This window comes from Aspergillus udagawae (assembly GCF_001078395.1).
Source record: "Aspergillus udagawae IFM 46973 DNA, scaffold_5, whole genome shotgun sequence".
In the NCBI taxonomy this organism is placed as follows: domain Eukaryota; kingdom Fungi; phylum Ascomycota; class Eurotiomycetes; order Eurotiales; family Aspergillaceae; genus Aspergillus; species Aspergillus udagawae.
The window spans coordinates 15,428-40,215 of NW_025091268.1; the positions used below are offsets into that span (position 1 = coordinate 15,428).

Below are 24,788 nucleotides of genomic sequence, written 5' to 3' on the forward strand. Positions count from 1 at the left end.
GCGCGACCCTTATTCAAAGGTAACGCATGGTTCGACAAGGCCGGCGAAAGTAGCTGAGAGTTATGATGCTTCAGAACACCATCTATCATTATTATCTGCTCTTCGGCCTCGCATCCAGATAAGGACAATTGAAGACAGTCTAAGTCACCTGGTAAATTATTAACTGCGCTAACAGGTCGCCCTGCCATATATTTATTAGTGGAACCAAGAGGAAGAGGGGCATAAACTACATACCACCTAAGTAGCCCAAGTCTGCTTCTGCTGCAGTGACGATCGGACCAGAGCTGACAGCATCACGTCATCACTGTGGGCATGTATCTAGCTGGACTTGCAAGGCCCTTTTTTAGGTAACTAATTAATTCCCTCCTCCCTCGCCTCCCCCATCTCCCTCGTAGTCATCAGTGCCTGCTGGTATAACTGGGAGCACCAACATTCTTAAACTAGTTACTGCCCAGAGCATCAGTAGAGACTCCCCTAATACTATCACAGATATTTTCCATGTACTAAGAGTAGGAGAAGCATCCTGGCATTAATCACCAAGGTCATTTCTGGCTTAGGACTTGCTTTAATAATCTACGTCTAAGTCAGTCTCTCTCTCAACCAGGCTGTTTTCTTGAGTAGGGATATTCTCAAGCTCAATATTAAATATATTGTGAGGGGCAGCGAATTGGAGGTGCCCTTTAATCATGGAAGTTAGGACAGCTGTTACAGTGGCAGGAGGCTTGGGGGGAAGGGGATATGAAAATAAAAAGGACTGGGGAGCAGAAGGCACATGGTATAACTTCCAGCTAGAAGAAGACAAAGTGTGCGTGGGAGGTTTAAGGGGAGGGGGATGATGGTAGAAATTAATATTATTAAGGCTAATTATGGCTTTTCAAGGTCTTCGGAGAGAGTGTGTTTTTTTTTAAATAGCTTAGGAATAGAAAAAGGGTGAGAGAGCACTCTCTCCATGCACAGGCAGGAATAGTTAGAATGGTGGGATAGGTGGCTGTTGCCCACCAGATTTTTTACTATAGGCGCATGGACGAAAAGCGTGGAATGGGACCCAGTCCACGGCAACCTTAGGCAGTAGGCCTCGCCTCACCTGAAGAGGATGAGACGCCATTGCACGTTTTCAGCTTAGATCTAGTTTTGCAATCCAAATCACTACTGTGGTGCTAGGTAAGCTTATATATATCCATTGTTTCTTTCTTATCGATCGCCACCACGCTGACTCAGGTGCTTTTGGTGCTGCACACCTCATTGAGCAGCATAACGCTCGCCTTGCCCGCATGCAGTAAATGAAGAAAATCATGATATAAGGCTGCTCCATTATGGAAAATTGTTCGCGATCAAGCAGGTATTGAATCCGCTGAACCCGATTGACCATTCTCCCCGGGAACAAGACCCGGGCAAACGTCATTGATGCCAGTCAGTGCCCGCTATCAGTTGCGCCTAACCACGATAATTCCATTCGCTCTAGATCCGAATGAACTTGCATTTGTTTGGAACGTATCCATATCGGACAAGTCCTACCTTCCCCAGTGCGGATCCCGGTTCCAATCCCCCTCCCCCAACCCTAATAGTCTCTTTGCACTCCCGCGCCACCGCCACCGCCAGGAGACCGGGGGAAAGCTATGGTAGGGACCGTAAAGATTCTTAGGAGTGCTTTAATGCGTTCTTTTGAGGATACAGCGACGTGAGAATCTCAGGCTACCGCCTCCGTAAGGCCTTAAGGTTATATATGAATTCTATCATGTATTAACGCCCAACTAATATGTTGCAGGCATGACACTTAGGCGCCCCCCATCTGTATTCTCCATGCTGCCATTGACATAGGCTCCGGCCTTGCCTACAAGATACAGAACAACCCCACAAATATCCTGATACATACCTTTTCGACCAGCAGGAACTTCCATGTAGCTGTAATTGTCATTTGTCCCGGCTGTCATCCTTGAGGGATACACTATAAGCGGTAAGGTAAAATCCAGCAACAAGTGAGACTAGGGGCCCTAGCAACAGATAACTCACCTCCAGGGTTTATCACGTTACATCTGATTCCCCATGGCGCCAACAAATACGTCAACATCTTGCTCAAATGAATTGCCGCAGCCTTGCTCGCGCCATAAGCTAACCCAGCCGTTATAAAGCGATTAAGGCCAGAGATGCTCCCAACTGTTATAATCTGACTGCTCCTCTCGTCGTTTAATGCGGTCCCCTCCTTAGCGAAGACGGTGATATCCCGCCGCCGAGGTCGTCCCAAAGGAATCTTCCCCCCTTCCCAACCCCGCCGTCTGTTCCCCGCATCGAGGAGTTTCAAGAAGGCAGCGGAGACTCCAACAACTGCGCTTGAGTTGGCTGCAAAAGTGGGTTGCCAGCCCTCCGGATCAGTGAGCAATATTCTCTGCAGTTCCTCTATTGTTTCTGCATCTCTAGCAGGCTTATGGTCGGGACCCTGCACGCCGGCATTATTTATCAAAACATCAATATAGCCGATTTCAGCTTCTATCTTTGCAACAGCGGCGGAAACAGAGGCCTGGCTAGTGATATCGCATTGTATGGGTACAACAGCGGTACCAACGCTAGTAGCAGCTTCCTGGAGAGTAGATAGATGGCGGCCGAGAATATAAATGTGGGCTGCACCAGCTTGGCTGAGACACGAGGTTATGGCGAGGCCAATTCCTAAGAAATATCAGGCTTAATGGACACATCCACGTAAGAAGTAAAGGCATACCACTGCCTCCGCCTGTGATAACAACGACCAGACCCTTGGCAGAGAAGAGATCATTGGGATCTATAGTGGTTGAGATATCCATAACTGCGACTTTTAACAATGAGTATTGTTCAATAAGCAGAGCAATTGCGGTATTTATCCACGAACAGGGTGGGGCGTTGAGGATACTTTGTTTCAATTCAGTGCCTGGTTCCCGGATATTGAGACGGCCTTTTTTTCCACGAATACGAGATATTTCAGAAGACATAGGCCTTGGCGCGTTAATACGAGGTACACGCGACCAGTTCCGCGGAAGTCAAGCTCTTTTTGGAATTTGAGCCGGTTGAGGTTGCAAAGGACTTAGAGATAACTTAAAATAGATAATAAAGTAGTGCCCTAAAATTGCCTGATTAAAATTTATGAAGAAGCCTAGCCAGTAATTTTTCAACTCTTATCATGCACTATTGTGGTTAACATTTTAGGTAGTAGTCAAGAGGATAGAAGAATATTGCTACTCCCGACATGCCCATGCCCGATTATTAGATCCTCATGTAGTTACTCAAGGACGCGTAGGATGCTTTGACAAATTCCTGCAATCTCGGACTCTCTCAGAATCGGTAGGAGCAGTGATGGCTGGCGACAAGCTTACAGCCAGCCCATCGTAGTTATGCTTTAGATCGTCGTCATCGTAGAAGTCTTCTACTAAGTCGACCAAGTTTGGATGAAAGACTGACTGTAGTATTGAAAAATATGTTTGTTCCTGCTCTGTCTCTTTTGATCAGAACTGGAATATCCGAAATAAATGCCAAGTCTGAGCCACCCTAGTCCTGCCCGGTTGATAGTCCAATTAAGGGAGTACTTTTGGGAAGGATATCCAAGATGAGGATGTGACGATCTGCTGATCTGGACGTACATGGGAGGACCGATTTGACGATACGAACAAACTGGGCCGAATCGGGATAATAACAGAAGGCGATCCTTATCGTGGGATATAAATATCACCCCACCAGATAGTTTGCTCTTCCTTTCTCTTCTCCAGTCTTGATACCTTTGTTGAATGCACAGGTAGTCTTTCGAACTGTCCTCCATGTCTTCAGCCAAGATTCAAAGCTTAGCTTGTAGTTGCAACCAAAATGAAATACGTACTTTGAGGGAAAAGATATTTTTCGCTACATGCTCTTCAATTGTTGCTTGTTGCTTCTGACCTCATGATACATCATGATTGCGTTGGCTGAATTCACCACCAATGTAATAATATGGGGACACGTCCATTTGTAGACTAGTCTGACAATTTCTTTCCTCATGGGTGCAGGATCTGTCTTGGGCCTGCAATTAGTGGTGGTGATGGAATCCGAGTACATGTATTTTTTTGACCTGTTGCGCCGTTCCTTCCCTGCGACCATGAAAATGGATCCTTGCGACATAGCATCAGCCTGCGACTTCCAAACGGATTTTCTGATCCGTTAACCCTAGAAACCTGCGTCGCGTTCGTCGTAATTAAGGATATGAAGGAGGGTGTCGAGCTCAATATTCTAGATGTCAACCTCGACACCGGTATTCGCGAGAAGAGTACTGATTACCGCCAACCGTTCTTCCTCGATGTACTGTAGATTTCCATCATTCGGATCGAATTAAACAGTTATGTTCTGACGCGGGAGTCAAATCACTATACTTGCCGCCTTTATTGGTGACTGAAGACTAAAATCTACCACCCGGCTTATTGATTCAGTGCTCTGAGTCCTCATCAAGACTGACGCCCGCCTCTTCCAACAGATGAGGAAACCATCGTAAGATCCTGTCTCTGAAAGTCTCGTATCCAGCTCCCCTGCGCAACACTCGCATATTTTCGGCATCAAAGTTGACCCCCCCACGGCCATACAAGTGCCACTTCTGCAGACCGTAATTTACCACCAAATCGGCGGATGCAAGGACGACGGAATCAATATCCTCCACCCGGAACTGCTGCCCCTGCCCTGTACGATTCGCAGAAGTCCCAAACATCAACATTCCCTGCGGATCCGCATCACAGAGCCGGCCGAGTTCTCGCAAAAATGGCCCTTCGGGGACTGCAATGCTGACTGTGTCCCCCTGTGTGACTTGAGAGAGCGTGGTCGGATCTAGCACCGCTAGCCGGGGGTGAAGACTCTTAGTGTCGAACTTGGCGATAATTCCGACTATCATCCCAGAATCTTCTGTTAGGACACGGGTCATTTCAAACTTGGACTCTGGAAGCATGTGTATCTCGCGATGTTGCCGGTATGTTCCCATTATCCCAATACTATGGCCCTGTCGGCGGTCTTTGGCTGCAAAGATCCTCTGAATCCCAGCCTGCGTACTGGTAATCAGCGCATAACCAACATCTGTCGGAGCGATAATGACTCCGTCAGATTTCAGAGTCGCGTAGGCTTGTTGGGCGTCGTAAGACACGTTTGGCGCATTGCCTGCCTCGGGAATAATTCGGGGTGCCATGATACGGCAATTTGGTCTCCAATACTGACTAGATGACTTGTGCTTGGCCTGTATGATTTATGCTAGAATGTGGCAGTTTAGTAACATGTAGCAGAGGCAAGTATGAGGTAAGGGGAAGCTGATGGAGATGATACTTACAGGAACCACTAATTGGCTCCGGCGCCAGACTAAATGGACTTTTACAGGGGAATTTCCTGTTTGGTCTTGGATACAGGTGTGAGCTTGCTGGTGAGCCAGTTATGTGTCTGGGAAACTGAGGTCGAGTCGTTGAGTGGTACCAGTAACAGTATGCTTGTATGGAATGAACTGCGACTGTTGCGGGGGTTTATATATACAAAGGGTCGGAAGGCTGTTCGGAATTCCGAGATGACGTAACTATCCTTCCCCGAGGAGGAATTAGTTTTCATGTAAAGAGTCCGGCCGCTTATCCACACTCTTCGAACGATATACTGCCATGGTGGATCACCTACGGGCTAGAAGCTGCATTCACTGCAGCTGCCGTGCGCGGTGTTATGATCTGTCACACGTCCAAAGTAGAAGATCAGAACCTCATGGTATTGCTCACAACAAGCATTCCTCAGCGAGAAGCCCGACTATCCGTCTCAGACAGTCATAAAGAACACTGTGGACGCCATGTACCTTCTCCCAGCAGAATTAGACGATGCGGTTGGAAACACTCCACCTCCACAGGCACATGGGTGGGTCAATAGGCAGGTTGCAATCGCGTCATAGTCGGGCATTTCGGGCTATCAGACATCTGGCCATCCTCTCATTTTTGGTCCGGATTGATCGGATATGGCAGTGTAGCTCAACGTGTCTTAACACGTCGCACAATACAAGTTAGTCAAATTGAATGGCATGTCCCTCTAAAAATTTATCTCACCTAGATGAAGGGGAACAAAATTCCTTGCACACTAGCAAATTACTATAGTCTAGTATGTATGTGAGAACATGCTGTCCCTGGGAGGAAGGAGATAGTTATAAATACACTTAGACAGGAGATGGATAGGCTCGCTAGTGAGGTATGCACCTCTCCCTGTTTAGACATGCCTGTATTAATGAGATTAAAGCGCTGAAATCAACATGACTATAATCTTCTATCTGTCTTCCAAGCTTACCTTATTTACTCAATCCTGATGTACTTCTCCCCTCGCGGCAATTTCTCAGAAAAGACCATGGTAACTCTCATGGATTTGGCCTTCCAGACTAGTTGAATGGTTTTTTCTGTGCCGCCGAAATAGAATGGACCAAACCAACATGGGAATCCTGGATTGTCGCTGCCGCGAAACGCCGTGCAGTCTTTATTCTATACATCTTCAGCAGCATCTACAACAGTAAATCGTTGAGGCAGGCAGATTCGGCTCCTACAACGATTTTGGGATAATTAGAAACCCTCTATAGCTTTTTTAGGACCTTAAGTTTAATACATCGAAATATTTCTATATAATTCGAATTGTATGTGGCTCTATGGCTTCATTTCTACGGTGGTCGTTTGGTGGGAAATCGATCGTCAGGTGATCACCCACGGTATGTTGAAATAATTATTGTGCTCTCTCTTGTAGATGAAGAGATGAAGGTACCCTTCTTCCCATACCCCACCTGAATCATCATGTAACCACAAGAGTATTTGTTCAACCACAACAGGGCTATGGAATAAGCCACGCTACGAATACGATGACCTGATAGAATTATCCTTGGTGGCCGGAACCTGAGTAAGAAACCGAACGGACCGCAGCCTTTAGTCCACCCCAATAATGACGGAAATAGGGCACATATTGAAAGTTGCCTCGCAGGAGACCGAACGGGCCGCAGTCTTCAGTCCACCCCAATAATGAAGGGAATAGGGCACATATTGAAAATTGCCTCACAAGTCCTGATATGCCTACCTCTATTTAACGGACGCTGATAGCCTGCGTTGTTTTCTCCTATCTATAAATACACCACCTTAATAGACTTCTTCTCATTCTCTCTATCTCTAGCCTGCCCCCGCCCCTATAATAATCCTTTACTATGACCCTCTTCGACGTCCTCGTAATCGGCGGTGGCCCAGCCGGTCTGTCAGTAGTGACCACCCTCGCCTGCTAATTACACCGCGCCGTCCTCTTCGACTCAGGTATGTATCGCAATGCACTAACCGAGCACATGCACGACCTGGCGACGTGGGATCACAAATCCGCCGAGGAATATCGGCGCGAGGGCCGCAAACGAATCCTCTCCCGCTACGACACAATCCATTTCGAGAATACCGAGATAAAGCAAGTGGAAAGGACTATCGAGGGTTATTTCAAAGCCTTCGATACCCATGGCCGGTTCTGGACCAGTCGTAAGTTAGTTCTTGCCAACGGTGTTCAGGACATCTTCCCCGATATTGAGGGGTATGCGGATTGTTGGGCGACGGGGATGTAAGTATAACCTCTTTCCCCCTTTCCTGTGCCCGAATGGTATTGAGGTGATTAATTGCGGGGCCAGCTTCCACTGTCTATTCTGTCATGGCTTTGAGGAACGGGGCTGTGCATCGGTTGGTGTCCTGGCTGTTGGAGATACGGGCAATACAGTGGCTGCTATGCTTGTGGCGCGTGTGGCGCGCATGGCGAGGCGGTTTGCGGATTCGGTGACTATCTACACGCATGGTGCTGAGGAACTGGGTCAAGTTCTTAAGGACGCGGCTGAGGGAACGGGCATTAAAGTCGGAAAACGACCTATTTCACGGCTTGTCAAAGGGGAAAGTAAGTCGGAGGTACAAATTGTCTTTGAGGACGGCATGAACAACACTGAAGGCTTTCTGGTAAGTAGCATATCCAAACCAAACTAAATTTAGTAGCTAATGTGTCTAGACACATAAACCAAAAACCCAAGTCAATGGGCCCTTTGCGGACCAGCTAGCTTTAGATCTTACCCCTGATGGGGATATCAAGTCTACTGAGCTTTTCTACAGCACCTCTGTACCCGGTATATTTGCTGCCGGTGATTGCGCTGGTCCCCTGAAGGCTGTGGTAACGGCCATGACAAGCGGGTCTTTGGTAGCAGCCGTATTGGCTGGGCAGCTACAGTCTGAGCTCTACGCAGCTAAGAAAGATAAGTAATATATTAGAGGGTTTGTAGTGTCCTGGTTATGTTAGGTTGCCGCTAAGGCCATAAAGCTCCATGAGTATATACAAGATGGATATCAATTCTTCATATTACTTCTTTTTATCTTTGTGTCTTCGAGAAAAAGATCTATATATTTATGTTGCTCAAGCAATCACAGACATTTCCCAGAGCCAAGATTGATTAAATGCTCCTTGCATGAGAATCTCGGAAACTTCAGTGGCTTTTTTTTTGGGTGGAATTTTGTAGCGAGTCATGCTTTCTGCAGGTAGCAGACTGAAATGAAAGAAATAGAAATCCAAATGCAGCGTCAAAGGGTATCCTAAATTCTGCATTCATGGAGCGCTACGCGTTGGCATATTCTGTAAGTCCACAGCGAGATATATATTCCGCACAGCGATACCCTTAAGATGACAGATAGGGATTAGTATAGGTCCTCTCTACTTGTATACTCATTTTGTATTGCTCTTTAGTACGATCTCTACCTTTAAATAATTTATAAATCCTATCAGCCTTAAATACGCGAAGCTCAGACGTCTAGACTTCTCAATATCCATGTATATATTTCCAGGAAGAATTCGCCCTCATTAAGTACAATCAAACATCCAATCTTATCGATTAGAGGATTATCCGTCGTCTCCCTTAAATAACCTGAAGCTTTGGAAAGTCTATATTTTGTATCATGACCCTCCAGCTCCATGGGAACATCGGACTGGGGCTGATGCAAGCAGCCGTATAGCTTGTTGTTCCAACTCCTGATACCATTGTAACTGGATACGGTCTGTACATAATTTTATTGCTTGAAACCCTCCATGCTGGACCGCCATTCTATCCTGTTGATTTCCAGCTGTTGTTGCTGATGGATTTTTTGGCTGCAGTGCCGAATGGCTTCGATGTAACGGGATAGGTCCCGTCGAACCATCGCAGTTTCGAAGATTTCTTGCTCGTCAGGGTCAAATTCAAGAGATCCAAACCGGAAGACAGACATACCAATCACACTGGGGGCCGATGGTGCCAATTCAGAAGGGCTGCTATCTGGGATAGGCCCACCGCGGGTCGCAGTCGCAGGCTGATGAATGGTGATTGAAACCACCTCATACAACCCCACAACCAGACCCATAACGGTAGCGACTAATGACAGACAGCTCTGGCAGTGCTGGAACTCGTGGGAGCCCAAGATGTCCCGCACCTTGAGTATCGCCTGCCTGTTCAAGAGCATCGCCTGATATATGGGTGCCCCAGGGTTCTGCAAATGGCCTTCCAACGACTTGACAATCTCCATGAGTGTCGCTGTATGTGGGTACTGGGACACCACTGACTTGTCACGAATTATTTTCGGCACATCGGGGGCCACGCGATCTGACAGCTGCGAGCGAGTAGAGCAGTGAAGGCGTAGCTTTATAGGATATGGTCGGTGCGCTCTCCCGACCCCTAGCCTGTGAATTCGAGGTGGCTATAGTGTTCATATTCTCAATGTCCGGATTCCCGTCCGGTTGCAGACCCGCCGTCGCAAACCATAAATTATCACTATCCCACCGTGGCGACAATAGCGTTGGTTCCCCTGTACTTGTTCTACCGGGCCGCCATATTGGTTAAAGTTCTATAATGCGTTATAAACCTGAGAACCAGAGAGAATAGATTTATCCGAACTACGGGTTACAACCGTGCAACCTTGGCCCGTATGAATATTAAAGGGTGTAAGACTCTCAAGGTGAAAGGAATGGAGATCATAGGCTTTATGTATCCTTGGCAAACTTCGGCTCACTCCCCTATTTCTCCGACCCTTGTTGTGGAAAAACCAAGTTATTTGGGGCTTTGGCTATACAACTGGTGTCTACTGGGACTCTCACAGCGGGCCGATTGCAGAGTCCTGTGATATGGGCGAAGGTCGAAGGGGTTGGGTAGGAGAGGCATTGCTTCATTAAGGACCAGCCCGAGATACCGGAGGCGCCGAAGATAAGGGTGTGCTTTCCTTGTGCGGCCATTCCGCTTACTTCTGAAACAAGCAGATGGTATAGGTGAGCTGTAGATCAATGAGAATTTATCAGGTCGTTAACAAGTTATAAATAGCTTAAGCTGCTTTTTAAGTAGTTGGGTTGGCGCCAAATGGAGTGAGGTCGATGCCGGGATTCATTTCGCGGCTTTATAAGCAGGTTCGGAATTCTCTTTATATTATAAATTTTCATCGTGTAATTGCCGCGATGCCCTTGCGGCTTTAAGCTGCATCGTCCCTCTTAGCTGACGGACGATTACGAATCCAGCAGAGTTTCTTGAAATGATGCTTGCTGGGTCTCTTCATTATGAATCTCGGCGAATGCGCTCTCCACCAGAACTGCACCTCGAAACCCGCGAGTCGTGCTGCTCAATCTTATACCCAATATCATACCCATTCCAACCATCACATGTCCCCTCAACTCCCTCTCATCAAAATAGTCCTCTAAACTCATTCTTCATCTCCCTAACAAGCTGAGGTCTCCCGCAATCTCATCACTCAAAATGGGTGGCAACTCATCACCAGTGCGGAAGAAATGAGTGCAGTGCTTCAGGACAGATAAGGCGTCCCATGCTTGGACCCAAGTATCCAGTAGAAGGTGCAGTCTGTGATCAGCTGTCTACAACCTTTCTCGCCTGAAATGTGTACAAGGAGATTCTGGGGGAGCTAGAGGCATGTTTCGCCTAAGAGAGTATCATATTGTAACGAAATGTGGCAGGAGTGCACCCATCCTTTCTCTCGTGCTGGTACGGCCGCAGACATGGGTATGTACGCCGGAAGTCACTGTCCCCAAAGATGGCCATGATGCCCCAGCTACCTGACAACAAGATTGAGGCTCGAGTGGTGGACTGGCCGTCTTTCTTACCCCTGTTCCAGACGATGGAAATAAAGCATGAGGAAAGGCTGGCCTTTACCCACTCTAGTAAAAGAAGTTGTGGCTCTGTGATCCAATAATTGTACTGTAAGAAGAAAAAACTGTAAAGCAGGTCCTAAATCCTTCAAGATCTGATAACTTCATCGGAGTACTTTCCGCAGGTGTAGATACAGCCAGTCCCCTCCGCATTAAGTTACACCGCATTGACAGTCAGGGACGTTCCTATAGAGCATGGTTATGTAATCCAGGTCCAATGGTTTGCTACACCATAATTATTAATTCCCCCCCTCTCCAGGCAAGCTTAGGTTTGTTTATATCATAGTTTGTGCTGTTTGGGCTGATAACTAAGGACCAATGGTTCGCTACGCTCCGCAATTATTAATGCCCCCACTCTAAGCAAGTTTTGTTTGCATTATAGTTTGTGCTGTTTGTGTTGATGATCAAGAATCCATCAACGTCCTGAGGCGGATTGGCTGCATAGTCCGTCATTTGTGTTGATAACTAAGGCCTAATAAACACTGATGAAAATCACAAGAGAATTAACTATCCAGCTTACCAAGCCTTCGGTCTTCACAGGTGCCGAGCTGAATAATGTATGTCCTGACGTTCCCGTCATTGGAGTATACCGGCACTTTTAAGCAGACCAACCCTCGGTCCTTGTAGTCTCTGTATCGAAATCTCTTTCTCCAAATCAATCCATCATTCATTCACTCGCCATGTCTCTCGAAACCCTCACTCTTTGGACCCTCCTGGGCCACGCTAGCACACCCAACCCCTGGAAGGTCCTCATGATCCTGGAAGAGCTCGAGGTTCCCTATGAGCCCAAGTTTGTCGATCTCGGCGACCTAAAGAAGGAACCCTATGAGTCTATCAATCCTAACGGTCGTGTTCCCGCCCTCGAGGATCCGAACACCGGCATCACCATCTGGGAATCCGGCGCCATCCTTGAGTACCTAGTGGACACATACGACAAGCAACACACCATCAGCTTCACCGCCGGCTCGAAGGAGTACTACGAAAGCAAGCAGTGGCTACACTACCAGGTGTCCGGCCAGGGACCGTACTTCGGGCAGGCCGCCTGGTTTACGATCTACCACCCTGAGAAGGTGCCCAGTGCGGTCGAGCGCTATGTTAACGAGATCCGTCGTGTTTCGGGCGTGCTCAACCGATCGCTCCAGAGCAAGGAGTACCTCGTTGGCGGCAAGTACAGCTATGTCGATGTTGCTTTTGTGCCCTGGTTCGAGGTGGCTGCGCTCTTCTGGTCGAAGGAAATAGATCTCGAGAGGAACTTCCCGCATGTTAATTCCTGGTTGAACCGTATCAAGGCCCGCCCGGCTGTTGCCAAGACCATTGATGATAAGAAAAAGGCCGCGGCTGCGGAAGGGAAATAAGGCAATGTGATGGCAGATAAAGCTCCTAGATAGAAGGCGAAGCTTTTTTGATTAAATCCAAATACATATATCTTTAATACTTAGATCTACCCATTTCTTAAGCTAGTGTCTTGGCAGTAGGCTGCAGAAAGAATGGAAAAGTGTAGATTAGTGAAGCTGGTTTTGCACTTCTCTGTACTGTGTAGTAGAGATAGACTGTCCATTGTGACAACTTATTTTATGGCTGTTGGATGTTCCCCAGCTCGAGTGTATGAAAAGAGAATTGTCAGCCACTGCTTAATACAAATTACGTGATGTATACGCATTGCAGTGGCAGCCTAATAGTAATAGGCTGCCACAACCGCCCCAGGCAGAGGGCAGCTACTGTAACTACAAATAGCCCCGACTACTTGCATAGTTACTATAGAGGAATTAGTCACTTTGTACCTCATCCAGAGTTACAAGTTAGGCGAGGGGTCAGGGTATGAATACACCACCAGCATCACTACCATCGCCAACTGTATGTATCTATATCAAGGACGTGTCTGACCATTTCTGTCCCATCCATCAAATTTGCAGGTAGTTGCGGGTGCTGGAGGATTCAAAACACTATCTAGTACAGAATATTTACACCGCATATGCTCAACAAAGACAGGATATCCATGTTTGAACCGTCGCAGAACTGTGAGAAGGAATGGTCATGGACTAGGTATCTCATGTAATGGCTTTGCAAATTCAGATAGAAGGCAATGGGATGATGGCCACTTGCGCTCACTATTTTTGCTGCGTCCAACCCTCTTGGCATTTTCCATCCAAAGGCGCCCTAGCCCTTACTAGGAGCGACACAATGTCTAAGTTGCCCTTCTTAGCTGCTAACATGAGGGGAGTAAACCCAGCATCATCTTTGATGTCTGTTGCCGCACTCGCGTTAAGCAGCATTTTGACTGCTTGAGTGTGCCCTTGAGCCACCGCTATCCCGAGAGGGTTGCAGGCTGGCCTCAGTAGGGTCGCGGCAATCTCCACTATAGCCTGTGATCTATCTTGGTGGTACAACCTGTGATGTATGTGACGAGGTAGAATTTTGTTATGCCCAGATGCCACCTCTGAAGGGCATCTGAAATCAGTTCTGCACCCCAGTCTCCTTTATATGTAATATCCAACGGAGCTCTTTGGGAGATGATGAAACTAGTTAGTACTAGTGCGAAATATAGTAAGCTCTGCTTAGTGCAGGTTTTCTCTATAATTCTAAATTTTTCATGGGTACTGAGATGTAAACCTATGTTAGCTAAGTAAAATAGGCATTGCAAGGGGTTATATCTTTTAGGAATAATGATGAGGGAACTAATGATTATGAGGAGGAAAGGAATAGTATTTTCAGTTGATCCCCTTAATATAAGATTCCTCCTTGTCTGTCCTGACAGACAGGGAGGAAACGCTCCCATATACGTTCGCCAACGGTTCGATGGCACTTCGGCCATGATGCGTAGACGTAGGTAGGTGATATCATACATAGATGCAATGCAAGGTAACGATGTAACCTAATCTGCATCCACTCCATTACAAACCCTATATATAGATCTCTTCTATAAGTCTTCTATAATATCTATGCAGATGCTGGACCTTAGGGTTTTTAATTTTATACTTTTACTTATCTATCAGACGGTTCAGACCTAGGGGTGTAGCATTATTAGCTAGGAGAGTGGCTAATTATAACTCTCTTTATATAATTTTATTTAAGATTTAGTAATGAAATATAGGAGCTATATTAATGTCTACTATCTTACTAAGATAATATTTAATAGTATTTAACTTATGGTTAGTAACTTAATCTTAAAACAAAGCTAGTATCTAATCTATTTCTAGTAACTTAATTAGCTATAGTGCCTAGTAGGGTGGGGGGAGGGATCCTACTATTTCTAGTATTAATACTATTATGCCCAAGGTATTTTTAGGTTAGGTTTCTCTCTTAGCTAGCTTATTCTCTAGTTTATTTTAGATATTAGCCTGAAGTAGTAGCCTTTATAGATATCTTACTTAATATCTAGTAATCCTTATTGGTCTAATCTAGCTTATAAAAGGTTTGAATATCTAACTACACTCTCTTAATTTTTAATAAACCCTAGCACCTTGAGTGCGGTCATGTAGATACGTTCTCCGTTCCGGCTTACCAAACTCTATCATGCCTGCCTATTTACTCGTGGATACTCGCGAGACAGCGATTTGGTTGTCTGATCCTATCGAGCAAAACAATACGGTGGCCATGACCATTGCCGTTCCTGTTATAGTAGGTAAGTAAGCAGTGCCGCCCTGAGGCCGCACGACCTGGATGATTCACTGAAGTGTGAGTTTGATTAAGAAGTTCAAATTGGCTGACAAGGGCCAACTGAACGGTGTGAAATAAATGTCCCGTTCAGAGCCCCGTGAGCTGCTTAAGAACTATGGATTATCAGTAGTAAGATTGTATATGAAATGCCCCTTTCCGGTACAGTAAGTGACGATGTGGAAGACACTTAGAATTGGACTGGCTAGAATCAATTGCTGTACCTACCATGGATAAGAAAAAGGTGTCGACTATTTCGAACATTAAAGCTGAATTGTATTGCATGCCTACTATGGTAAAGTAAACTATTGGTTAACCCAGTTTGACATTTTCAACCTCACGCAAGTCAACACACTTCTCCTGGCTGTTGTCTGTGCCGGGCGCAACAGCGTCCTCAGCATCCGCCAGCATGCTCTGCGGCAAGTGAAGAAGAATTTTTTCACCGGTAAACAGCTGATCGATATGCTCCAGCGAGAGATTTCGTGTTTCAGGGTAGAAGAAGTAGATCAGAGGAACAAAGCAGAAATTGAAGACACTGAAGTAGATGTATGTGCGCCATCCAATACTTTTGATGCTGACCGGTGTGATTTCCACGACAAGGAAGGTGAATATCCAGTTGGACGCTGTGGCGAGCGCAGCGGCGCGTGTGCGAATGGCAAGAGGGGCATACTCAGCAGGCACTTTGAAACATCCATGAGCACGGAGGAAAAAGTCAGGATGACCAGACAGGGAACACTTACAGAGCCAGGGGATTGCAAGCAGGCCGACAGCGAAGAAGAAGTTGAAGAGGAAGAGCATTACGACGGCAACGATCCCCGCGGACATTCCGCCATTAGATACGGTCCCTGCCAGGATAGCCATACATGCACACTGCCCAGAAGCGGCGAAGAGCATGAGTTTCCGGCGGCCCAGGCGATCAATGATCCAAATCGGGACCAAGGATGAAAGGAAGTAAGCCACACCATTGAAGCCCGCCAGGAGAAGGGAGAGATTATGAGACATTCCGACCGAACTCTCAAAGATAACAGGTGCGTACTGGAAGACTGTCAGATCGGCCCCGTATTAATGAAGATGAAGGGAAGGAGGGGCGCCCACATAGGTGATGAGATTGATGCCAGAAATTTGCTGCATGAATTGCCCACCGACCCCAAGAAGAGTTCTATAGAGAAATTTCTGTTCGCCATTTTCTAACATCATCCTCCAACTACCTCTGGAGGAAGCTTCACGCTCTTCCTTGATTGCCTGCTGAATTTCCGCGAGATTGTTCGCCAATGCCGGATCGTTGATGTCAAGAGTCCGTGCATTTTTCTCAACAGCCCACAGGACATGTCGTGCTTCGTCATGACGATCATGAGCAATAAGCCACCTCGGTGACTCAGGAACTATACACATGCCGGCAAAAGTGAGGATGGCGAACAATATTTGCAGAGCCAGCGGGAACCGAAACTGAGCATCGTTTGAGACGTAGCTCATTGCGTAGTCCACCCAGTAGGAAAGCATTACTCCGAAGATATTGATGGCGAGCTCAATGCAAAGCCCTTTGCCACGATTGCTGGCCTTCATCAACTCGGAATGCCAAACAGCTGTCGACTCTTGATTCAGAGACTATCATTGAAGAAAAGAAAAAACTTAGAATTACTGGAGAGTCACTCACGAATTGTGCTCGTGTTCATCCCATTACCCAGGCCGGCGATAATCCGGCCAGTGATCATTTGAGGGATGCCGTACGCGCTGGCTTGGAGAGCCGCTCCGATGCTCAGCACGATCGACCCGATAGCGATACACTTTCGGCGGCCAAGTCTTTCTCCAAGAAACATGCAAATAATGGCACCAAAGAAGCAACCGATTTCATAGATCGCGACCACGGTCCCCTGAAGGGACGCACTCCCAGTGCCGTGTTCAGTGGTGTCGATCTCAGGGAATACCCGAGTAAACGCGTGGCCGGTCAAGAGCCCAGACATCACCCCCTGGTCATATCCGAACAGAAGGAAGCCCGAGCCTGCTGTAGCCGTAATGGCCCAGTTAAGGGGAGTCCCGACCAAGAAGGTCATGATTGGATGAAGTGAAGGAATAGAGGAAGAGTGACCGACAACCACCGCCTCAAACTGGATGTCGACGAATGTGGAAAACAGGGGGGATGTTGTTGAACGTGATGGTTTAAGTATCTTTCGAATCCAGTCTTTCGGGAGGTCGTAGTCTGGCTTCTGTTCCCCATGGTCTATTTCCCCATGCGGGAGACGTAATATGGGGTAAGTGGTATATCTCCACGCAAGCCAGGCGAGCAAATCTCCGTCTGACTGCCACCGGCGTAAACTCAATTCCGCCACAAGGAAGGCGAAAAAACCTCAGCGCCTAAAATTTCCGGAATAGGAAAAGCAGAAAGAAAACTCTCAGGTCCGGAAAAGTGCAATACTCGCGCGGAAGTATAGCTGTCATGTGATCATGTTCCTGTCTGCGCTTATGCCTTCCATTTTGGTGCGTATGGAAACTTCCACGGTCATGTAGTTGAGACAGTACGATCCAGGTTTTGACGTCGCGAAAGAACGGACAATCAACCTCCTCTGTAGCTGAAAATAGTATGGACGGAACTTCAGGTGCAATTTACACAATCCACATCAATGCTGCAGCCAGCTCTTTGGAGAACTTAGAGAAAACGATAATTTCCCCTTCAGACGCCTCCATTTCCAGGTGCATGGCAATCGCTCTCCAGGGGGATTAGAGGAGCTCTATAAATATACCCTGGCACGGCAGGGACATAGGACGCTGATAGACGCATTGATTCCTTTTGTGGAAACATTCTACAAGAGCCTGGATTTCTAGGAAGCTATACTAGCAGCACAAAAAGGCTGTGAAGATACCACGATGATGGAAGCCTTCCTGGGAAGAACCAGCTACGTTGGAAGAGACCGTTTTGTGGAGAATGGTGGCATTCCCGATCCCGGGGCCTTGGGGATCGTCAGTATTCTCAAAGGTATACAGAGAGCACTTTAAAGGGCAGTCAGCAGATCCTGTTATGAGGGAGGGAATATTGCCATGGCGGAGTCCTTGATACCTTAATAGGCCAGACACAGAGACTCTCTGCGGACTTATACCCGGTAAGCTTACTAAAGCCATGTTGCAACTAGAATATATTTGGAAGGACCGGTGAAAATTTTGAATATATATACTTCGAGATATATTATGACTATTTCTAAGTCTCCTAGACATCGTTTCTGACTCTAGGAAACCAGAAATATAGGATACCGAAAAATACAGGCATAATCACCAGTGCCTAGAGAGATACCTATGAAAGTAGGCTATATGTCCAACGTATATGAGTATATATTATGCTTCCTGTCTAAATTTAGCCCTGTAAGCCCTTGGTTATTGAGTTATTAAGGCCTTAAAAAGCGCCCTGTTATACGGAATACAAGATGTTCGCCTCGGTAGGGAAATTTGATATTATCTATTGCTATGTCAGCTATACACTTGTCTTGAAACACCGTCTACGGCAATACAATTTCACGGTGTCCGACCATCCGGCGTAAACCATTAATTCAATCATTTGTTAATATTCAATATACATCAGCAACTCCACATTCCGCGCTCTGTTCTATACACTGCTCATGCTGAGGCACAATGGCCGCCATCCACCCTCAAGTCAGCCCCCGTCATGAAAGAACTGCCTTCTGACAATAGGAAAACCGCCGGTGCTTTGAACTCATCCGGTGTCGACAGTCTGCCCAGAAGCGCCCCGGCCAACCACGTCTTTTCCACCTCAGGCTCCGCTTGGAGGAGCTGGTTTGTCATATCGGTCTGGATATACTGGTATCGAGTCAGTCGCGAAAAATGAAGGTAGAAATAGGGATGGGTTTCGACTTACACCCGGTGATAAGGTATTAATCCGTATTCCGTACTTGCCCCATTCCTGAGCGAGAGAACGGCACAATTGCTGCACCGCCGCCTTGCTCGTGTTGTAGGCCGAACATGTGAGACCCTGTAAAAAGTTAGCAGACAACTTCTGCGTACTTATTCTGAGTGCTGGGTGTATTGTTATGCGTACCCTGTTTGCAATTTGACCAGACATGCTTGCAATAAGGACAATACTGCCCGGCCTCTTCTTCTGGACTAGAATCCTTGCTGTTCGCTTAGCAGTTAGGAATGCCCCTGTCACATTGACCCGTAGGATCCGCTCAAAGTCCTGCCCCTCATACTCGAGGGCCGGGACTTTCTGCTGGATGCCTGCGCAAGCCACGACACCGGCGAAGGGCGCGTCGTTCGCGTCGGCTTCTTGTGCGATTTGCTCGAGTGCTGTCGCAAGCTCGGTTTCGCTGGTGACATCGCATTGCTTATATGAGGCGGTCAGATTGGACGAATTGCATAACTTGAGAAGGGTGGACCATTGAGTCTCTGAGGGGAAGGGCAAAATGTCTAGACAAGCAACGTGGCCACCAGACTCTACCACCGCAAAGGCCAGCTCCAACCCTAGGCCTCTGCCACCACCGGTGATAGCTATAGTTTTACCCGCGAGAGAGAGGAGACTGGGCACGGTCGGTACCGAGGGAGTATACTGCTGCTGCTTGTTGGGAACAGAAGCTGCAGCTGCAATGTCGTCGATGGCCGTAGGTGTCATCTTTTTTACCACTCTTTTTGCACAGTAAGAGGAAAAGTGAAGTGAGGGTTGTAAGGACATAGCAGTCCACTATCGGGTAGTACAAGGGTGACCACAGAGGGAGCGGTGATGATTTGCGAGTTTGAACGGTGGTTTCGTGAGAGGATCAATCCATGTTTTGTAGGCCGTTGCTGAGTGTATTGGGCAGGTTGAAGCACAAAAGCAACGGTTGGTCATACGCAATGGATATTCCAAACCCTCTGGGCAACACTGAACTCCTTCCAAGATTGCCGCAATGACCGAAAGTGGACGACTGTACTCGTCCAAGGCATGTATGTTACCACAAAGGGAAAATGTCAAGAGTAGCATGGTCTGAAATGCTGCAATGTGTGTTCGATTGTGGAAGTTCGAAGCGCCAGACAGTGCGTTAACTTTGAGTTTCGAGTCGGTTTGAGTTTGATGATGGGGGTGGGCGGTTGGTTGGCTGTGGGGGTTTCCGAGTCCTTTCCGAAATAGACAGTCCTAAGCGCACCCCGGTAATAGGAGCGGAGAAATAAACAATATGTATGGCGCCAACAAGGTACGTCACCACCAGAACTGAATCGAAAGGTCTAAACCTCAATCAAGAAAGACATTGCGGATATAAGAATGAGCTTCGCGATCGGACTGCATTTCAACGCCCATCTTACAAGAAGACATATCTATCGATTTTGCGCTTGGTCACTCGGCTCCTCCCACCAGGATGACGCGACAACTTGAAGAGAGAAGGAAAATTGATCTCGCCTTGCGAACAATCCGATGCCTGATTTTAGACCTGTGCCAACAGTACAAGGGTGGACACCCAGGGTGAGTGAACGATGTCCCGCAAACCATGCTGGCAAGCCGGAGAACCTGACATTCTTCCTCACCAGTGGCGCCATGGGGATGACTGCGATTGGCATTGCGTTGTGGAAGTATTGCATGAGATACGTGCCGGCGAAACCCGACTTCTTCAACCGGGATCGCTTTGTGCTCTCCAACGGCCACACTTGTCTCTTCCAGTACACATTCCTGCATCTCACGGGCTATAAGGCCATGACGATGGACCAGTTAAAATCGTACCACTCCGAGCGGACAGATTCCCTGTGCCCAGGCCACCCGGAGATTGAAATTGACGGGGTTGAAGTGACTACAGGTCCCCTGGGACAAGGTGTCGCAAATGCGGTGGGCCTGGCCATGGCAACGAAGCATCTCGGTGCTGTCTATAACAGACCCGGATTCTCACTTGTGGACAATACAACATGGTGCATGATCGGTGACGCCTGCTTGCAAGAAGGCGTTGCATTGGAGTCAATTCAGCTGGCCGGGCACTGGAGACTCAACAATTTGGTCATCATCTACGATAACAACCAGGTAGCGTTTGCTCAGAATTTCAGAACTGGCTTTACTGATACTGACAAGATTTCGAACCTCAGGTGACGTGTGATGGCAGTGTAGACATCTGCAACTCCGAGGACATCAACGCCAAAATGAGAGCATGTGGCTGGGATGTTATCGACGTTGAAGATGGCTGTTATGATGTAGAAGGGATCACAGCTGCCCTCATACGTGCCCGGTCCAGCAAAGAGAGACCGACATTTATCAACGTACGCACCGTGATTGGCGTCGGGAGCAAATTCGCCGGCGACGCCAGGGCCCACGGTGCCGCCTTCGGCGAGGACGAGGTCGCCAACATCAAGAGAACGTTGGGATTGAACCCAGACGAGCATTTCGCTGTGCCTGACGAAGTATATCAGTTTTTCAGCGACGCTGAAGAAAGAGGCCGAGCCCTGGAGGAGAGCTGGAATCAACTCCTGGTCAATTACTCGACGGCGTATTCGGAGATGTACGAGGAGTTCAGGTTGAGAATACAAGGAAAAATGACAGAGGACTGGACAAAGCTCATCCCATCAAAAGAAGAATTCCCCGCATCTCCAACACCCTCCAGAAAGTCTGCCGGTCTCTGTTGCAATCCCCTGGCGTCAAAGCTCCGGAACATCATGGTGGGCACTGCCGACCTGACTCCTTCGGTGAACATGGCATGGAAGGGCAAGGTCGATTTCCAGCATGTATGCGCAGTCCTGTCTTCAAGTATATGCAACGTTTTTGCTAATCAAACTGCTTTGTTCAGCCGGAACTCAGGACATCTTGTGGTCTAAACGGCGACTACACTGGGCGGTATATCCATTGGGGTATTCGAGAACATGCCATGGCTTCAATCTCAAACGGACTAGCAGCCTTCAACAAAGGAACGATCTTGCCCATAACCTCCAGTTTCTTTATGTTCTACATTGTAAGCGGAACCATTGAGCTACATCGGTTTAGTACAAGCAGTGGTTGCTGACACTGAGCAAGTATGCGGCCCCAGGCATTCGGATGGGCGCACTTCAAGGCCTCCAGCAGATCCATATCGCAACTCACGACTCGATTGGCACCGGTGAGGATGGACCAACTCATCAGCCCATTGCATTGGCAGCACTGTACCGTGCAATGCCAAATATTCTCTACATACGGCCCTGTGATAGTGAGGAGACGGCTGGTGCTTTTGTCGCAGCATTTCAGGCAACATCCACCCCGACGATCATCTCGCTGTCCCGGCAGAACTTGGAGCAGTACCCAGAATTCTCCTCCCGAAAAGGGGTCCAGAGGGGTGCATATGTTTTCATCGAAGATGACCAGGCTCAAGTTACGTTGATTGGTGTGGGTGCTGAGATGGTCTTTGCAGTACGTACGCGACAGGTGCTGCTGGACCGTTTCAACGTCAAGTCTCGCGTTGTGAGTTTCCCATGCCAACGTCTTTTTGCACAGCAGAGCCAAGAATACAGGAAGGAGGTCTTGAAATATCGCTCAGGAATCCCCTGTGTCGTTATTGAGGCATACGCGGTGAACGGGTGGGAGAGATACGCTGATGCGGGCTTCACAATGAGCACATTTGGACATTCACTACCTGGTGCTGCAGCATATAAGTACTTTGGATTCGATGAGCATGTGATTGCACCAGAGGTGGCAAAGCTCGTGGAAGAGGTTCAGCGCGACGGGATTGAAAGGTTGCGAGGTGAATTCAGGGACTTGAACCCGGTGCGTCATTAATTAACAATCATGGATGTAACATATAATGCATTTTGCACTATATAGTCAATTCAATTCCAAGAGCATCTTGTGCTTCGTTTTAATCTCTAGGACCTCTCCTCGGTCATCAAAGGGATGGCACTAAGGGACGAGTCAGAAAAGTACCTCGATGGATTCGGTAAGCCTTGCAAGAGGACATATCGGAGCGTACGGTGAATAGATTAAATCAGATGAAACACTAACTGCCGGCCACACCTTCGACAGTTACACCGGATGGCAAAAGGACATTATTGCGACAAATCTCCCCAAAACTCTTGAAGATCGATCGCCCGCCACTTTGTGGGCCAGCCACACTCTTGTTCGATTCTTTCAAGTAATCTCAGAATTGCCTGATGCTCGCTCGGGTGGCTCATCCATTGGCCGGCAATCCACAGCGGTTGGATCGAGTTGGTCCACGCACCATGATGGTCATTGCTCATGGAAATGCCACAGATCTGGCGGGCATGCCACAGGATCGAGCGTGGTTTCGGGTCTAGTCGTATATTGGCCGGCTTGGACTGCAACAGTAATATTGCCGCGGTGTGGTAGAGCTGATTTCCGGATATTGCCGCTGCATTGCTGAAAAGAATCGTGGGGAATGGCTCTGTGCAGGGAAAGTTGACGATCGGTTTCATCTCTTTTGGCCGTCTGACCTGCCAGTCTTCCATGCAACGCCACAGCTTAAACCATCGTTCGATGTAGGCTATGTCGCAGGGGTCGCACCGGGCACTCGCTCCTCGTCCTAGCAAGTGGGATGGGGCTAGGAGATCCAAGGTCTGCGCACAGAGGTAGACGGCTTGGTTTGCGCTGGCTTCAAATGCAGATATGGACTGAAAGAGTCCGATGTCAGTATTGAGGTCAATCCTGGAAGCCCAATGGTCGACCGGGATCAGTGTCTTGATGGAGGAAATCAAGCCGCCGCATACGTCCATCCGGGCAAAGCACCAAAAGAGTGCCTGTTCGACACCTCCGACGAAGCCATTGATACCCACTGCTTGCATCAAGTGCGCGCATCCGTCGAGATGCCGTCGCCAGGCCTTCGGGGCACAGCTGAGCATCTCCAGCACACAAAGGACCACGCAAGACCCGATCACAGCGGTGGATCTCGTTGGAAGCTGTGGGAGGAGAAGCTGGATGGCTTTATGGTAGAGCATTAAACTGCGCTCGATGGGCAATGTCTTGTCTTTCTGCTCTTGCTGGCGGGCAGATACGGCTAACATGGCGTACCGGAGGTGGTCGTGGGATTGTGCCATCACGGGAAGGGTATATTGAAAATGGCGTTGACTGTCAAACTTGTCCAGCCACGGGGCAATCTCTTCCAGCCAGTTCTTCCACAAAACATATTCCACATCCTTGGGCAGATCCACGGGAATTTGGTCGTTGGAGATCTGGCTATAATCTTCGTAGTCTCTGAGCTGTAGAATCGGGACCGTAGTGAAACCGTCGTGCCCGAGAGTCATTCGAGCTGGACCCGGGATGTCCGTAGAGTTTCGCCGAGAAGGATAACGGGATCGCGCTTCTTGCATGAGATGGTTCCTCAGGGTGGAGTGCAGTTCGAGATAGCCGGAACCCGGCTGGAAGACGCCATCCTCGTGACTCATATCAGTGGAATCCCAACACTCAGGAAAGCGTTGCAGCAGAGGGGAGGTGTTCGCATCTAGGTCGGGACCAGGAGCAAGCAAGGCAGGCGATTTGAGCAGCACTTGCCGTAGCCACGGATTGCTATCCACTAAATCCCCGGCGGTGGGCTGACTCAGTTCTGTTGGACCTTCAGGGTCCGGTAGTCTCCTGTTTGGCATGTCCGCTGACTGGTTCAGAGACGAACCCCTGGAATGTTCGCGACCATCCGAAAGGTCTTCTGAAGTAAGCTCGGAATCATCGGAATCAAGTGGCTGCGAGGCGCTCGTGCTGAATATGGGTAGGTCACCCCGGGCCTCTTCTTCACGCTGTCCTGGGTCCCGCACATGGTGCGGTGGAGTGGCAGATCCCTGATCGAGTAGAGGATGCTGAATTTCACCAACGGGAGAAGACTTATGATAGTCGTGTATCACCTGAGAGGTAACGTCCATAATCTTAAAGGATTTGTGCGTTCGATCCTTCGGCTGCCGTGAATCGTCCACCAGCATCTGCGTGTTTGCTTCCCGGAAAGTGACTCGCATCCCCCACTGGCAGTTCTCCCTTCTCTTCCGGCATCTAAGGCACGTTGGTTTCCCTTCATCGCACTTTCTCCGCTTTCTCCGGCAGTTCAGACATCCTGATCTCGTCC

At 48.2% G+C, this 24,788-nt stretch overlaps 9 protein-coding genes across 9 annotated transcripts; 3 read left to right on the forward strand and 6 right to left on the reverse strand.

Annotated features, from left to right (window-relative positions):
• Positions 1 to 2,006: 2,006 nt before the first annotated feature.
• Aud_006825 (SDR family oxidoreductase) lies at positions 2,007 to 2,795 on the reverse strand (the record flags this gene model as incomplete). Its single annotated transcript, XM_043291722.1, has 3 exons — positions 2,007 to 2,010; positions 2,061 to 2,661; positions 2,714 to 2,795. The coding sequence occupies 3 exons, from the start codon at positions 2,793 to 2,795 to the stop codon at positions 2,007 to 2,009; spliced, it is 687 nt and encodes a 228-aa protein (XP_043147657.1).
• Positions 2,796 to 4,417: 1,622 nt separating this feature from the next.
• On the reverse strand, positions 4,418 to 5,161 carry Aud_006826 (L-threonylcarbamoyladenylate synthase; the record flags this gene model as incomplete). The annotated part of the gene is made up of 1 exon (XM_043291723.1): positions 4,418 to 5,161. The coding sequence occupies one exon, from the start codon at positions 5,159 to 5,161 to the stop codon at positions 4,418 to 4,420; it is 744 nt and encodes a 247-aa protein (XP_043147658.1).
• Positions 5,162 to 7,303: 2,142 nt separating this feature from the next.
• Positions 7,304 to 8,244, forward strand: Aud_006827 (NAD(P)/FAD-dependent oxidoreductase; the record flags this gene model as incomplete). The annotated part of the gene is made up of 3 exons (XM_043291724.1): positions 7,304 to 7,563; positions 7,631 to 7,946; positions 7,996 to 8,244. 3 exons carry the CDS (start codon positions 7,304 to 7,306, stop codon positions 8,242 to 8,244), a joined length of 825 nt encoding a protein of 274 aa, XP_043147659.1.
• A 797-nt stretch (positions 8,245 to 9,041) lies between these two features.
• On the reverse strand, positions 9,042 to 9,530 carry Aud_006828 (uncharacterized protein; the record flags this gene model as incomplete). The annotated part of the gene is made up of 1 exon (XM_043291725.1): positions 9,042 to 9,530. The coding sequence occupies one exon, from the start codon at positions 9,528 to 9,530 to the stop codon at positions 9,042 to 9,044; it is 489 nt and encodes a 162-aa protein (XP_043147660.1).
• A 2,301-nt stretch (positions 9,531 to 11,831) lies between these two features.
• Aud_006829 (glutathione S-transferase family protein) lies at positions 11,832 to 12,506 on the forward strand (the record flags this gene model as incomplete). Its single annotated transcript, XM_043291726.1, has 1 exon — positions 11,832 to 12,506. The coding sequence occupies one exon, from the start codon at positions 11,832 to 11,834 to the stop codon at positions 12,504 to 12,506; it is 675 nt and encodes a 224-aa protein (XP_043147661.1).
• A 2,611-nt stretch (positions 12,507 to 15,117) lies between these two features.
• Aud_006830 (sugar porter family MFS transporter) lies at positions 15,118 to 16,856 on the reverse strand (the record flags this gene model as incomplete). Its single annotated transcript, XM_043291727.1, has 4 exons — positions 15,118 to 15,485; positions 15,546 to 15,840; positions 15,901 to 16,388; positions 16,460 to 16,856. The coding sequence occupies 4 exons, from the start codon at positions 16,854 to 16,856 to the stop codon at positions 15,118 to 15,120; spliced, it is 1,548 nt and encodes a 515-aa protein (XP_043147662.1).
• Positions 16,857 to 18,408: 1,552 nt separating this feature from the next.
• Aud_006831 (oxidoreductase, short chain dehydrogenase/reductase family) lies at positions 18,409 to 19,417 on the reverse strand (the record flags this gene model as incomplete). The annotated part of the gene is made up of 3 exons (XM_043291728.1): positions 18,409 to 18,609; positions 18,668 to 18,781; positions 18,848 to 19,417. 3 exons carry the CDS (start codon positions 19,415 to 19,417, stop codon positions 18,409 to 18,411), a joined length of 885 nt encoding a protein of 294 aa, XP_043147663.1.
• A 721-nt stretch (positions 19,418 to 20,138) lies between these two features.
• On the forward strand, positions 20,139 to 22,504 carry Aud_006832 (transketolase family protein; the record flags this gene model as incomplete). The annotated part of the gene is made up of 5 exons (XM_043291729.1): positions 20,139 to 20,242; positions 20,308 to 20,788; positions 20,851 to 21,483; positions 21,546 to 21,707; positions 21,740 to 22,504. 5 exons carry the CDS (start codon positions 20,139 to 20,141, stop codon positions 22,502 to 22,504), a joined length of 2,145 nt encoding a protein of 714 aa, XP_043147664.1.
• Positions 22,505 to 22,770: 266 nt separating this feature from the next.
• On the reverse strand, positions 22,771 to 24,648 carry Aud_006833 (uncharacterized protein; the record flags this gene model as incomplete). Its single annotated transcript, XM_043291730.1, has 1 exon — positions 22,771 to 24,648. The coding sequence occupies one exon, from the start codon at positions 24,646 to 24,648 to the stop codon at positions 22,771 to 22,773; it is 1,878 nt and encodes a 625-aa protein (XP_043147665.1).
• Between the last annotated feature and the right edge of the window lie 140 nt (positions 24,649 to 24,788).